General features: G+C 46.6%; 2 protein-coding genes across 3 annotated transcripts in view; one reads left to right on the forward strand and one right to left on the reverse strand.

Annotated features, from left to right (window-relative positions):
* The window catches only part of STX6 (syntaxin 6), a 176,168-nt gene that overhangs the window by 39,573 nt on the left and 120,444 nt on the right, over positions 1–16,151 (reverse strand). The gene's annotated exons all lie outside the window — the stretch shown is intronic.
* LOC115099860 (uncharacterized protein KIAA1614-like) overlaps positions 1,779–16,151 on the forward strand; it is a 57,978-nt gene continuing 43,605 nt past the window's right edge. The window contains exons 1-3 of one of the 2 annotated variants that reach the window (XM_029617754.1): positions 1,779–2,795; positions 11,053–12,119; positions 14,554–14,617. In XM_029617754.1, the coding sequence (XP_029473614.1) occupies positions 11,090–12,119; positions 14,554–14,617 (1,094 nt within the window). In that variant the 5' untranslated portion in view covers positions 1,779–2,795; positions 11,053–11,089. Of the gene's footprint in view, positions 2,796–8,194; positions 8,253–11,052; positions 12,120–14,553; positions 14,618–16,151 lie in introns of those variants that run through there. The other variant, XM_029617756.1, reaches the window with a different exon arrangement.

Genomic DNA, 16,151 nt, shown 5'->3' on the forward strand with positions numbered 1-16,151 from the left:
AGAAAATGCAGAAAACACAGGAAGACCTTTGGCCAATTCTTAAATTTAGCACTTTCAGGCAAACTATTCCTGAAATTAAAACCTTAAACCTGTGCAAAAAAATGTTCCAATTCCTAACTATCAGATTGAAGCAATATCGTGCACTTGGCCGAACACTCGGCTTTAAAGGCACTTGAATACACATCTAAAACACCTTATGCAATAAGGGGACTAGCGCATCCAAACCAGCGCAAAACTAATAGTGCTCATCACATATAAATTCATGTTGATGAGGCTATTAGCTATTACCCCCAGATGGGGAAAAAAAAAAAGTGCACCCGATGTGCACATTTTTACTGTCAAAAAATTAACACCTGCCCCAGAGCAGGCATTAATTCTTGAGGAGCCCCAAAAGTTTACAGAAAAGCAAAAAAAAATACTACTTTTCTGTAGTTCCTCTGACTTAATATCGTGGCAATATTAAGTTAGAGGAACAGAAAAAATAAAATTGAAAAAAAAGTGTCACCAACGGTCAGGTTAGGAAAATGGTCGCTCAATTAACCAGTGTCCTTTTTCCTTACCTGTGGCTGTGAACAGGTTAGGGAAATGGATGCTGGTAAAAATGAGTGTCTGTTTTTCTAACCCGCCGACAGCCACCTCTCCTGGGTGCCAGATGCCGAGGAGGTGCTAGGAACACATAATTTCCCCTGGTGCCTCCTTTTTACCGCAGCAGTCCATTTAAATATTACATTGGGTGCCCGGGGGAGGTGGATTGGCGCGCGTTAAGAGCAGGAGCTCGATCATGAGCGTCCATTTAATGTGCGCCGATATTGCATCAGCATGTATGTGAGCAAATGGACTCATCCTGTCAGAAACCTAACTCTCAGGCCGATGCAATACAGTAGGCTCAGCCTAGCGCACAGCTTGCCGTAGGGTTGGACATGCATGTTGGAGATGCTACAATAACTCCCCATGCAATAATAGGATTAGCGCATCCAAATGGACCTCCAGTGAGTAGCTAATAGCGCTCATCACATGTACATGCCATGTAGATGAGGCTATTAGCTCTTATCCCCAATGCAAAAAATCACCGTGTGCCAAACGTGCACATTTTAACATGCAAAACTTAATGCCAGCCTGGAACCAGTGTTTAGTCTTCATAAGCTCCAAGCTGCCAGAAAAAAATCCAAAAATACTGTTTTTCTGTGGTTCCTCCTACTTATTATCAGGAAGCAGCATGATAAAAATAATCTTGACAGCAGTCAGGTTAGGAAAATAGACGCTCAATTTACAAATGCCCGTTTTCCTAACCGGCACACATTCACGTCCTGGGTGCCTGATGCAATGGATGCACAATTGATCCCTAGTGTGGCCTTTTTAGCCCGGCAGCTGATTTGCCTACTGCATCGGGCGCCCAGGAAAGGGGGGTATGCAGGCGTTTGAAAAAACGTGCACCCAGTTTGGACGCACGGTTTTTTTTTCCCGCTTTTGGTATTGCATCGGCCTGTCTGGGTCTTCGCTGGGGGAATATTTGCAAAGGCACATTTTAACAGTTTGTGCCTCTTTATGGGCTTGCAGTGTCTCTCTTTGAAGGCTACTATAATTACCCTCCCGCGGTGGTGCTTCCCTTTCCCTTCCTCACACCTTCCCTTTGTTTTCATAGGTGCAGAAACCCGGCCGGTAACCTTGTCCTAAAATGTAACTTTCAAAAAAAAAAATTTTTTTTTTTAAATTTTTACAGTCTCGGTACTGAGGTTAACAGACAAACCATTTACCAGCCTAAAGAGGCCCTTTCCCGCCACGGCCCCAGTCAAGCTGCAATGTGTCTCCGCTTTACATTCCAGCTTCTCTCTGGGTGTAAAGTTACACGCAGGCTCCTCCATCACAGGAAGTCTACTCCCTCCTCGGCCCGCGTGTGACTTTTCCAGCTTCGCTCCAGCGGGCCGAGTTCCCCCCTCCCCCCAGCCACCCTCCTTGTCCCTGAGAGAACCGCCGGTAGCCATGGTGACTGCCGGAGTCCTGCAGCCACGTGCTGCACCTTTCAGAGTCCGCTGTTCCTGCGGTTAGTGTGTTTTCTTGGTTGGGTGCCCTGGTATGCAGCTAGGGCTTGAAGAGGGCTCAGCCTCCAGCCAGCCCGAGCTCTGGCACCCGCACAGAGACAGGCAGTGCTTGTGCAGGCAGAGCTAGCCTGGGCGGGGGGACCCAAAGTTACGCCGAGTTTAAGCTGCTACATCTCCCACAGTGCAGGGAGCCCGCGAGTGTGCGTTTCAAAGAGGTGCGGTGTTTGCTTACAGGAAAAACAACTGCTCAGAACTGGAGAAGAGGCAGCGAGGTCCAGATGTGTTCCAGCTGTGCATCTGTGCACGGATCCTAACCTGGTTTTGCTTTTTTCCCCTTCATCTGGCTTTTCTTGTACATGGTAGCAGGATTAAGTTCCTTTTAAAGTTTTAATAACTGGACAAAGCAGGATTGTTAGCAGTATGTGTTCCTGGGTGTGGGGTTTTGGTTTGTTTTTTTTTGATTAATCATGTCTGAATAAAAAAATAAACGAAGAATGAAAGCATCTGGAAATTGTGAGCGAGGACTCCCGCCCCTATCTGAGCTGCACTAAGAAGGGCTGATCACATCGGACTTGGCCTCCTCCACCTCTCTGCCACATGGAGCTCAAATGTGGACTGCTACCCACATCAGCGCCCCAAGCCAGGGGTCTCCATACCCCTTAACGAAAGCCGGACCTGGGGGAGATGGTCCAGAAGGGGAGGATAGAGGGCATCTACAACTTTCAGACCCGCTCAGCTGACTCGGACATTGCTTTGGTGAGTAAAACGTGGACTGGCAGGAGCCTGCATTACAGTGGTGGTCAAGTAGGATTGCAGTTGGCAACATTGTGAATGGAAAAACAATGGATAATTTCCATACCAAAAACAAATGAATAGATAAATTTCCTCAAAGTTTTGGGACATGGTTAGAAGAAAGGGCCATTGGCAATCATTTGTCAGCTATTCCTGTGAATCCTGTACAGGGCAGGAGATCACAAGCTCCTGGATTCTAGTGAAAGTGGGCTGGCACGTTTGATGGGGAGGGGGGAGAGAGGGTTTCATCGCCCCACCAAGTGATACACAGCAACTCCGGTGCTAGATCCTTACTTGTCCTGCATTCCCTTCAGCCAAGCCATCCCCAGCTGCTCCATTTCAATGATAAAAATCTGAAAACTAGCATTTACTTTCGTATGAGAGAATGACTACAAAGGCTAGAAATACTGGAACGTGTCCTGTAAACCCAAGCAGCACGGCGCCTAGTGTGTTTGGATTGCTTCCTTCCATTCAGATGTGGGCCTGTCACTTTCTTTTCCTCCACTTCCCACATCTGACTTGGATTTTAGGGATTGAGGGAACACAGAGCTCTCCGGTGCTCTAGGTTACCTATCCCAGGAAACAGAAAGGAAAGCCTGTGGATGGTCTTTACTCTATGCTGTCTGACACAGGGAGATGAGAGCCATTCCCAGACTATGCCTCATTTTTCTTGCAGTGATATTGTAGGCTTTGTGTGTTAGCATTCCTTTATTAGCTCTTCCTGCAGAATAACTCCTCAGGAACATCTGTCTCTCTTGTCCTAGAGATGGGAATGACACTTTTGATCCAGTCCAGCTTTCCCTTCTAGAGCACTGAAAGAAAGGCAGGTCCCCCGTTCTTCCTCCCAGCTCAGTAAGCACCAGGAGATCCTGCTGCTGCTGCTTGCCTGTTAGATTTTCCCAAGGTGACACTCCAGCAGTGCAGCGTCCATGCTGTGCAGGCCTGTTTTCCCCGCAGTGGGAGCCAGCGGTCCCGCTTCACAGTAGCTGTTTTGCCAGCACCCCATCCTTGTCCTCTCTGTGTGCAGCTGTGAAGGTCCATCTGACTGAGGCTCAAGACCGAGCCTTCTCTCTGGAAGGTCCCTCCATTTGGAGCACACGTCCTGAATGTCTTCAAGCAATGACATGTATGCAAACTTTTAAGGCTTTTGATGTGGAGTCACGCTGACTGATTTTTTTTTTAATTTGTCGCAGTTTGCATTGTTTGTCATGTACTATTTCACATTTGAGCCAGTGGTGTCATTTTATACATGAGGGCTTGGGGTGTGGACAGGGCAGCCTTTAAGATGTTACTGATTCATGTATAAATCCTGCACAGTTTTGCTATGGCAGTTTGGAGGTATGTTCTTGGCTACATTATCATTTGTTTAGATTTTGTATTGTGTTCTTTTAAACTGTGTATGTTTTTATGTGACCTGCCGGGAACATAGGATAGCAGCGGAATAGAAATCTTTTAAATAAATATAATAAAGAGAAGAAGGCTTTATAGCTCCCTCTAAGCCTTTTGTGGCCTGGATTCTCCCCTGTCTGTGCTTGTGATGGGCGATTGGAAAGTGTCAGCTTTTGGCATGTTTGGGTCAGATTCTTTTAATGAATTTGAGTCTGGAGCTTTGGTTTATCTTTCTTTGACCCCAGCTGAGTCTAGGATTGGGTTTTAGTTAATCAAGTTATTGACCTTGAGTGCTTTCTAGCCCAACGTTCTCTCACAAAGTGAAAAAGAATTTTCTGCAATGTTTTGTTCTAAATGTGCTACTTACTAACGTCATGGAGTGCCCTTACTTAGCAGTTCTTTTCCTATCTAAAAATAGACTGGAACACAAATCTCAGGGACCAAGCACAAGCCTGTCTGATCAGTTTTTTTGGTTGGTACTTGTGGTGAGAGAAACTGAAATGTTCTGTCTTTTATTAAAGGAGCACAGTGACAGAATTGTGCAGTTGCAAAACATTTTATAGCTGCAAGATTTCATTAACACTTTTATACACAATCCAGCTAACCTGGAAAAGAGACCTTTAGTTTACAGGTGATCTCATTCCAGGTATTATATGGGCCCTATGCACTAAACCTTAATCTGCATGTTAAGGGCCTTTTGTGCACGATAAGGCCTTATTGCATAGCGTGTTATTTTGATTGTGCATGTTAAGATGGCTCCTCAATACATTAACGTGTACGCTAAACTTAGCACCTACCTGCATGTACAGTAAATAGAGAAGCATTATATGCAAATGAGACTTTAGAGTGGGCCTATGGGAAATAGAGTGGTATGCAGCTTCCACCCGCTCTTTCCCATGGGTCTGGTAAAGGCAAAAAATAACACCTCCCTGTAAGAAGGAATTTTTACTCTGCATGCTGTGGTGCTAAAGCAACCTCTAATGATTGCTTTAGCACCACAGCATGCCCTGCAGGCAGGAGACTCTGCAGGCAGGAGACTCTGATGCCCTTCCTGCCCCAAAGGATCTGCCTCTCTGGACTAACACCTGTTTCCAGAGGGGTGGGTGGGTGTTCTCTCAAGGGTGGCTCCTGCTGTGTGAAATATGGGGGTGATTTTCAGGGAGGGGATTAAGCTTTTTCTGGCTTACAGGTCGATACAGTAAAGTGTGCTCCGTCGAAGCGCACTGTCAGCCTGCTCTGGACGCATGTTTTCCCTTACCCCTTATTCAGTAAGGGGAGGAAAACACGCGGCCCACCCGCGGCACCTAATAGCGCCCTCAACATGCAAATGCATGTTGATGGCTCTATTAGGTATGCGCGCGCGATTCAGTAAGTAAAATGTGCAGCCAAGCCGCACATTTTACTCTAAGAAATTAGCGCCGACCCAAAGGTCGGCGCTAATTTCTTCCGGCGCCAGGAAAGTGCACAGAAAAGCAGTAAAAACTGCTTTTCTGTGCACCCTCCGACTTAATATCATAGCGATATTAAGTCGGAGGTCCCCAAAAGTAAAAAAAAGTAAAAAAAAATAAAATAAAATTTGAATTCGGCCCGCGGCTGTCGGGCCGAAAACCGGACGCTCAATTTTGCCGGCATCCGGTTTCCGAGCCCGTGGCTGTCAGCGGGCTCGAGAACCGACGCCGGCAAAATTGAGCGTCGGCTGTCAAACCCGCTGACAGCCGCCACTCCTGACAAAAAGGAGGCGCTAGGGACGCGCTAGTGTCCCTAGCGCCTCCTTTTCCCCGTTTTTCCCGCGTCACCTCATTTAAATACTGAATCGCCCGCACCGGCGAGGGGCCGGTGCGCGCGCTGGGAGAGCGGGCGTTCGTCCGCTCTCCCGCGGTCTTACAGTATCGACCTGTTAATTGGCTGCGACTGTTGGAAGCATGGATCAACTTAGTTGGGGGAGAGGGTGGCATTTTGTTAGGGATGGCATAGAGTGCAACAGGATAAAAATCCTGCAGGAGTCTAAATGCACAATAGAATCTTTATGGGTGGAAAGTCCATGTGTGAGGTATAGCAGTGGATGTATACTACCACCTACTTGGCCAAAATGAACAGATGGATGATGAAATGCTAATGGAAAATTGGGAAACTAACATTTGGCAGCACAGTAATAAAAGGGCGATTTCAATTATTTATTTATTTGTTTATTTATTTATTTAGCATTTTTCTATACCGACCTTCATGGTTAAATACCATATCAAATCGGTTTACATCGAACAGGGACAGAGAACTGTAATAGACGGAACAACTTTTTTATAATCAGAAGAAACAAAAGTTACATTTAACAAGGACCGTAAACTTGGAAGCTTAAACAGCTGGAAGGAAAGGCCCGAGGAAGGCAATAAATTAAGAACAAGAGAGTCATAATGGAATCCGGGCTAGTGCTAGTTAAATTATTAGAAGAGATACTAATGCATATGAAGTACTTAGAGGAGGAGCGAGGTTCCATTGCTCGTGAGCAGGTTAAGCATCTTAAGCATTTAATTATTTAATTAAACATTTAATTATCCTAATATTGACTTGGAAATTACCAATCAGGACATGCCAGGGAGGTAAAGTTTCTAGATGAAATAAATGACTGCATCATGTAGCAGCTGGTCTGGGAACCTAATTCTTAGTGGAACACAGGATTTGGTACAAGAGGTAATGGTAATGGTGCCGCTCAGCAATAGTGATCATAATATGGCTTAACTGATAAATCACCTACATTATTTTTTGAAGGGGTGAATAAACATATGGACAAACGTGAACTGGTAGATGTGTATTTGGATTTTCAGAAGGCATTCAACAAAGTCCCGCATGAGAGGCTTTTAAGGAAACTAAAAAGTCATGGAATAGGAGGCGATGTCCTTTCATGGATTACAAACTGGTTAAAAGACAGGAAACAGAGAGTAGGATTAAATGGTCCTTTTTCACAGTGGAAAAAGGTAAACAGTGGAGTGCCTCAGGGATCTGTACTTAGACCACTGCTTTATAATATATTTATAAATGATCTGAAATGGGTTACACTGAGTGAGGTGATCAAATTTGCAGATGACACAAAATTATGCAGAAAAGTTAAATCTCAAGCGGATTGCGATAAATTGCAGGAGGACCTTGCAAGACTGGAAGATTGGGTTTTCAAATGGCAGATGAATTTTAATGTGGACAAGTGCAAAGTGATGCATATAGAGAAAAATAACCCTTGCTATAGTTACACAATGTTAGGTTTCCTATTAGGAACTACCACCCAGGAAAGAGATCAAGGCATCATGGTGGATAATACATTGAAATCGTCGGTTCAGTGTGCTGCAGCAGTCAAAAAAGCAAATAGAATGTTAGGAATTATTAGGAAGAGAATGGTGAATAAAACGGAGGATGTCATAATGCCTCTGTATTGCTCCATGGTGACACCGCAGCTTGAATACAGTGTGCAGTTCTGGTCGTCGCATCTCAAAAAGGATATAGCTGCACTGGAGAAAGTGCAGAGAAGGGCAACCAAAATGATATGGGGCATGGAACGGCTGCCCTATGAGGAAAGGCTAAAGAAGTTAGGGCTGTTCAGTTTGGAGAAGAGACTGCTGAGGGGGGATATGGTAGAAGTCTACAAAATCCTGAAAGGACTTGAACAAGTTAATGTAAATCGATTATTTACTCTCTCAGATAATAGAAGGACCAGGGGGGGCACTTCATGAAATTAGCAAGCAGTTCATTTAAAACAAATAGACACTTCTTTTTCACTCAGCGCATAGTTAAGCTCTGGAATTCATTGCCAGAAGATGTGGTTACAGCAGTTAGTGTAACTGAGTTTAAAAAAGGTTTGGGTAAGTTCCTAGAAGAAAAATCCATAAACTGCTATTATGGTAATTAATAAGCAATAGTAGCTTGTGATTTATCTAATGTTTGGTTACTTGCCAGGTACTTGTGACTTGGATTGGCCACTGTTGGAAACAGGATACTGGGCCTGATGGACCCTTGATCTGACCCAGTATGGCATTTCTTATGTAACAGGTAAATGTGAATCAGTTATTTACTCTTTCAAATAATACAAAAACTAAGGGATACATCATGAAGTTAGTAAGTAGCACATTTAAAACAAAGAGAATATTTTTTTTTCCACTCAGCACACAATTAGACTCTGGAATTCATTGCCAGAGTATGTGGTAAAGGCAGCTAGGGTAGGTGGGTGAGGCCCCTCCTTGGTCTGGGCTATGAATTACCCCTATGCTTGGAGTGGGGAATACCACATGAGAAATTACATTCACTAATATGATTTATCTTCAGGTTTCATAGCCTGAGTGGGGGATGACAGGGTCCCATTCACCTCCATACCACAATTCTGTGCCCTTCCCAAACAACCTCTCACTTGTGATACCACAGACCAGATAAAATCATCACACCAGAATAAAACAGTAATTAACCCTTTTACTAGTATTATGCAAGTAGACAGTAAATCTAACCAGACCATTAAATGGAAAAATACAGTAGTAAAGTACAATATAAACTTGCAGGTTTTTTTTTTATTATAAATCAAGCAAAGCAAAAATAACACTGGATATTGCCTGTTAGCCAGAGCAACCATTATGCTCATATGGATAGTGAAAAAAAAAAAGAAATGCTAATAGAGAGAGGTTGGGGTGAAAAGCAGTCAAGTACACAACTTTTAAAAATTGTCTTTACCCTGAGTACTCGAAAAGGGGGATGGGGAAACAGATCAACCACAATTTCACCAGTTTGCAAAGGGTGCACTCTGTTCCAAAATTGCATGTATAAAAAACAATCAAGAAAATGAAGAAGCTTTTCTAGATGGTGGAGCTGGCCAGATAACAAACCAAATAAATGAGCACTGCAGTGTGTGAAAGGTGTCTCTCTCTCTCTTTCTCTCTCTCCTGGGGAGCTTCCCCCAAATGGTTTACATGATATTAAACAGAAAGCGGGCCTGGTTTCAGTCTCTTATAGAAAGACCACGGTCATCAGTTTTTCTTTTCCAGTACCTGCCAGCAAGGGTTTATGCTTGACTTCGCCTGAAAGGATGAAGCAGTTAAGATGAGATACAGAATTTGTGACAAAGGGCAAGGAAATAAACCTCTCCCTCCACTGCTAAGATACTCTCTGGGCAAAGTTTTAATTATTTAACTCAGTCTCTTGGAGAGTGATCCAGCTATGTGTTCCTGGGCCTTGGATATCTCTGGAGAGGAAGTCTCTCAGCTACTGGCTCCTCTGTCCCTTGTTGGGATTTTACATGTAGCTCAGCTATGAAGCAAGAACAGCTGTCTGTCCCTCTGTTTCCTCAGAGTGCAGACTTCTGACTCTCCCTCTCAATAATTAACTCTTAAGGAGAACTGATTGCAGGGCTGCCAGATGCACTCCTCTGTTCCAGGATCCTAGCTCCAACTCCTGGCTGTCCCCACCCTGCACATACAGGTAGAGCTAGTCAAATTGCGCCTTTTCTACCTTAAATAGTCTCCCAGCATTCCTTTGGCTTCCTCCTCTGCTGGCTATGTAGTGCTGTAGTATGGGCAGGCTAAATAGCTCTTTTCCCAACTTGTTAACACTGTGCTGTATCCTAGTTCTTGAAGAGCATTTATCATTCACAGGAGAACAAACATGAGTTTTTTGACATTTTTATGTTCCTTCACCTTGGCTGCGGTGGCTTGCAGTCTCTGCAGGGTTGAAAACCCTTTTTTGACAGGTTCAAAACACAGATGTAGCTTAGCCCACACTGTAAGGCTCCGATTCATGATAAGCTCATGGAGGCAGGAACCTGGTTTATAGTAGCTTGCTACGTGGTTTAAAAAAAGTTTGGATACATTCTTGGAGAAGTCCATAAACTATTAACCAGTAGTCTTGGGGGGAAAAGCCACTGCTTAACCCTGGGCGTTAGCAGCATGGGATCTATTTACTGTTTGGGATTTTGTCAGGTACTTGTGACCTGGCTTAGCCACTGTTGGAGACAGGGTACCGGGCTTGATGGACCCTTGGTCTGACCCAGTATTATGGTTCTTATGTTCTTTTGTCTCTGAAATGCAGCTCTTGTATCAGAGCTGACACCTGCTCAGCAGTGCTGAGAGGAGCGGCCTTTGCCCAGACTGGAATCTTCTTATGCAAGAATATTATTTATTTTTATTTTACTTATTGGACTTTATATACCTAACTTCACATATCTATAGCTAAACCTTCATTATTTATTTTGATTTATATTCTGCCTTTCAGCCATTCAAAATGGATTACATTCAGGAACTTTAGGTATATCTATCTATCTGTATAAAACAGTTTTATGAGAAAGACAAAAAACAGAGAGACAATCCCTTAGCGCAAAAAAAAAATTTTTGAAAAATAAGTTTCTGACTCCCACTCCCGGAAAAAACTTAACTTTTAACTGCTGCATAACTGAGAGGCTCCCTGAACCAGGGGATGGAGCTTCCTTTATCTGAGCCTGCCCACCACCTCTCCCATTGGAGGGCCCACAGGGCACACAGCGTGACAATGCTGCCACCTCTGGCCCTCCATTAGGTGTTGCCTGAGAGAAGCCATGATCCTGAGCCTTCCTCTGGGGTGGGGGATGCGGCCTCCAGCCACGTTTCTAACCTAAGGGCCCAGACAGCCATCTGAGCTCTGTGTACCGCTCGGCCAGTCCAGAGCGCTAACCCGAGTGGACAAGGTACAGAATATCTCTACAGCGTGGTGTTTGTTGAACAACTTTTTTTTTCAGGCCTGTTGTTCAGGCTTCTGACTTGAGTTTGTCTTAAATCTGTTGACTTCTAGCTCACTGTTGAATAATTCATTTCATTTTGTCGTTTTTCCTGTGCAGAGCTCCCTCCCCGGGGAGGTGGGACTATTGCCTGCTCATGGAGGATCCTTCGCGGAGCGAGCGGAGACGGGCTCTGAGAGGTGGGAAGCCCCGCACTAAAAATACACAGCGTGCCAAGCTCCCCCCTGAAAGCACAGAGCACACAAACCTGGCAGGCCGGCATGGGGGCGATCCTTCTCCACAGCAGGACGCATCGGGCTGCTCTGTGAGGGCAACTTCCCCCGTGCAGTCAGGCCCTCCAGGCAGGCCTGGGACTGAGTGTACTGTGCAGCGGGAGCCCTGCTCAGGAACCTCTGTGTTACAGTCCAAGGTGAAGGCACTGAAAGAGAAAAGAACAGCAGGCAAACAGGGGGGACCTTCCCCACAGGATCAAGGCTCTCCCAAGGCCGGGCGAGGAAAGCTTCTTGCCTCGGAAGAAGGGCCCTCGGAGGACATGGTGGTAAATCCACAAGCGCAGATCCGCACGTACCTGACAGACTCCCTGCTGAACGGCGCAGAAGAGGTTGGGGACCAGTGGGCCATTTCGGTCACAGGTCCCGGTACTAGCCAGGCCAAGGCTCCAAGGGGCACAGACTCCGAGGAAGAATCACCTCGGGGCTCCCGGATATCTCTGCAGAGGTTCTGGACTCCGCCCTGCACGAAGCAAGCTCCGCCAGGATTCCCTGACAGCTCTGTAAGTAAGACGAGAAAAGAAAAGGGCCTAGCAAGCGAGTTATGGGGCAAGACGTGTGCCAGGGGAGACCTCCAATTGCTTCTCTCTGCAGAAGATCTGGAGACTGATAGGGTGGCCCGGACCCCCGAGGATCTCCAGTTTGTCCCGACGGAGGTGCCATGTGATGGTTCTGCTCCGACCAGGAGGCTGTGGAGGGCCGAGAGCTGGGGCAGTCTTGGCAGCGCTGCCAGCACAGGCAGTATCACCAGTCTGCCATCCCTGGCTGAACGGGTCGAGAGGAACAGGGCACTGTTAAAGGAGATGCTGACCGCGGCGGACCAGGCTTGTAATCATGAGCCAGGTGACGCTCCAGCCGCTGAGACGGAGGAAACCAGCGGGGACAGCCGTGGTGCAGGTGAGTACAGCAAACTCATACTATTTCCCACCTTTCTGTGTCGCAAACTAGGGGGTGTGTGCAGGCTGGGACAGGAGGTGGCACTCGCCGGGTTTTACATTTCCCAGGGTGGATTTCATGTTCTGAACCTGCTCCTGCATCTTGCTTTTATGTCCCTTTGGGCGAGCCGACACAGAAAAACAATTAATATACATTTAAATCACTATAATCTAAGAGTTTGGTTTTAAGAAAAGCCCTACTAGATTTCTAGGAAATGCAATCGTAGGGCAAAGAAGAAATTTCAGGATTTTGTGCTTGGATTTTATGCCCTCCGTGATCCAGCAGTAGACGGAGAGGAGCTGACCTGCAGTCGGGCAGGTAGGGAGGAGCACGTTATATGTTTCACCTCATGGTACTGGGACGTGCACGGATTATTCCTGCATCTTTTGATGCCTGTTAATTATTCTTCTGTGAAAGGCAGGAGGAGTTCTGCAGTGGTGAGTGGTGCCCACCTTACCCCTGTACCTGCTGCTAGAGATCCTCTGCAGCTGTTGTTTCTCTGGCCATGCTGCGGTGGGCACTATCCCCGTGCGTTTGCTACCTTGACACCCAGTCACGCTTGGCCCACACTACGTGCGCCCCGCACCTTTCTCAGGGATGGCTAGGGGAGGGGAAGCTTACCCGTAAGCCATATAATAACGCACTTGGCTTCTCTTATGCTGTGGGCATTGACAGTGAGTAATTCTTGTGAGAGGGGAAAGGATTCCTGGGCTCCTTCATTCTCCCCAGGGATCCAGATGTGTTTGGATTTGGTCTGTTGGAAATAAATTACAGTTCCCTTCCTGAAGGTCCTGGCTCTGCGTGGTGGCATCATAATTTTTGTAGTGCAAGGAGATGCATACAGCGCTGTACAGTGGTGATAACTGTTCTGGCAACTGTGTCCCTTTCCCAAAGATCTTACAACCTGAGGAAATGGGAGATACAGGGGCCTGCCGAAGGTCACAAGGAGTATCAGTAGGAGAAGCGGGATTTGAACCCTTGGCTTTCCTGGATCTCAGCCCATTGCTCTAACCCCTAGGTCCACTCCCCCAGTCAGTGGGGAGCAATCTTAGGTGGGGCTCATTGGGGATTTTAGTGTGGGAGAAAAGTGTTAAACACCCTGATGTGCCCTGTAGGGTAATGCACGAGGAGAGGACCCGAGGCATAAGAAGAGCTCGCTCACCCAGCCCAGTATAGTTATGATGGGACGTCGCTGCTCCCTGCTTCCCACCTACTAGAACAGACTTTGCACAATCATCTCAAATGGTAAACTTGGGAGAGCAGCTCGAGAGAGGATGCAGGCAGGGGTTTGGAGCCATAAGGAGAGGGAGGTGAGAGGGACAGCCGCTCAGGGCACAGAGCCCCATGGAGGTGGGAAAACTTATGGAAACTGGAGCCTATGCCCGCAATGAATTAAAGTCAGGAAGAGTGCAGCCCTCTGCCTGCCATCCAGGTTGGAGGGGAAGGAGGACTGGGAGTCAGAGAGGGAGGACTGGAGGAAGAGAAGAGAGGGGAGCAGTGAGTGAGGGAGGGGGGGGGGGGGGGGCAGGTGCAAAATACACTTGCCTGCTCCAGGCGCTAAAATGCAAGTTACAACTCTGTGCAGCTTCCAAACTGGCAATACTCCTACGTCACACGTGAAGAGGCCTGCGCTGAACAAAATTGGCAAAGGAGATCTTTCTGTTTCTTTACCTGGTGGTGAGATATTCTGAGCGAAAAAAAAAAAAAGTAAGCAAGGGTAAAACTAATCTATGCAGAAAGTCTTTTGGGGGTATTTGTTTGCTCAGCCAATTCTATATAAAGCCTCAATTGTTGTCTTCATTAGGAGGAGAGAACACCCATAACCTGGCAAGATCCAAATCTGGGAGTCCTGAAAAGAAGATGCTTCTTAGAAATGTAATTTTATCTTTCTCATGCCATTTGAAATCTAACTTTCTGGGGATGGTACAGACAACCCAACCCTAGGACAGTGACAGCAGGGAGATTCAGTCTCAGCCACAGAGCACATGGCACTGAGATGTGGAATGATTAAGGGGCTTGCTTTTTTGGATTCTTTTCTGAAATACTCTGTCCCTGTCAGAGGGTCACGGATGTCCATGGTGCTAACTACAGCAGCACAACCGGTATCCTTGGGGGGGCTGGGGCTGGGGGGGGAGGCAGAAGGGTGTTTCAGACTGAAGTTTGAAAACCCCAAGTTTCCCAATGTCTGAATTTTGTTTTTGTGGAAATCGGAGTTTTTTCAGAATTCAGTCCATTCCTTACTTTTACTCCTCCACCTGAAACCTCGGAGCTGCTGCAGCTACCAACAGCAGCAAGAAACATCTATCAGGCAGGGAGAGAAAACGCTCAAAGTACTGTTCCTTCTGTCCCGTGCTGAAGTCTTTGCCTGACGGTGCTTCCTTTTTATGGGTTCCAGGACCGCTGCCGAATGACCCAGACCGGGACTCTGGTATTTCCCTGCTGGACTCTGAAGGCTGCAGGTACAGATTCACAGCTGATGTGTCTTGATGGGCAGGGCCGGTTCTTTCATTAGGAAAACTAGACAGTTGCCTAGAGTATCAAAAGTTACGGGTGGGGTGGGCCCCAGAAACCTCCGGGGGCCACCTGGCCACTGTTAAGGCACAGCAGCACGAGAGAGAGAGGAATATGGATGCTGTGGAGGGTGGCGACAAAGAGGAAGCGTGGGGGGGGGGGGTGGAGAGAAGGGTTGCAACCTGACTCCATATTTCCAGAACACACCGATCCAGTCCTGGTTGTACCCTGGTGCATGCTGGGACTTGTAGTTCTGGTGTCCCTATTGATTTCCCTGAGAAAATCCTCCGTAGGCAGTGGGATAAAACCAGGACTGGATAAGCGTGTCCTGAAAATCTGGAGCTGGTTGGCAATTCTAGGAAAGAGAGAAGATGCTGGGCAGTGCAAAGATTGGGAAAGGAGACTGGGGTGATGCTGATGTGATGAACAGGGAGCAACGGGGAGAAAGAAGAGGATGCTGAGGAGAGATACTTGACAGGGTATAGAGAGAAGGGATGCTGGGTACTGGGGAAAAGGGGCAGAGGGTGAGAGGTGAATGCTGAGCTGGGTGAGAGCTGCCATCGGTCGGTACATGAGGGACGCGGGAGGGGACTGCAAGACTGAAGATTTGCCTTGAGCACCTGTACCCTTGCACCAGCTCTTTTGATGGAGGGAGAGGCTCAGATCCTCCAGTCTGTGAGACTCTTGCTTCTCATCTCAAGTTGGGAGCTGCAGGAAATGGCACGAGTATGAGTATGAGAGGCTGGCGATTTTGTTTCGGGTCGTTTTATGAGTGTAATGACAGAGTGCAGCATGTGCATCATACTGAAAAACTCTCAACCTTTGATGTCGGGTCTTGTGATACTGCCAAACCACACAGCAAAATCCTCTGAGCATGTTGTTGTCTGCAAAGTGCATCCGGGTCGCAGCAGTATGTTGACTGTAATCCGCTGAGGTTTGGTGGATCAGCGGAATAGAAAGTGTGGAAATAAATAAATGAATAACCGAACTGTCCAACACCCAAATGGATTTCTGCCTTAAGAACAAAAGAAATTGCCATGCTGGGTCAGACCAAGGGTCCATCAAGCCCAGAACCTGGCAATTACCCAAACACTAAGAAGATCCCATGCTACTGATAAAATTAATAGCAGTGGCTATTCCCTAAGTAAACTTGATTAATAGCTGTTAATGGACTTCTCCTCCAAGAACTTATCCAAACCTTTTTTGAATCCAGCTGCACTAACTGCACTAACCACATCCTCTGGCAACAAATTCCAGAGCTTTATTGTGCGTTGAGTGAAAAAGAATTTTCTCCGATTAGTCTTAAATGTGCTACTTACTAACTTCATGGAATGTCCCCTAGTCCTTCTATTATTCGAAAGTGTAAATAACCGAGTCTCATCTACTTGTTCAAGACCTCTCATGATCTTAAAGATCTTTATCATATCCCCCCTCAGCCGTTTCTTCTCCAAGTAGAACAGCCCTAACCTCTTCAGCCTTTCC

This window comes from Rhinatrema bivittatum, chromosome 10, assembly GCF_901001135.1.
Source record: "Rhinatrema bivittatum chromosome 10, aRhiBiv1.1, whole genome shotgun sequence".
NCBI classification, from domain to species: domain Eukaryota; kingdom Metazoa; phylum Chordata; class Amphibia; order Gymnophiona; family Rhinatrematidae; genus Rhinatrema; species Rhinatrema bivittatum.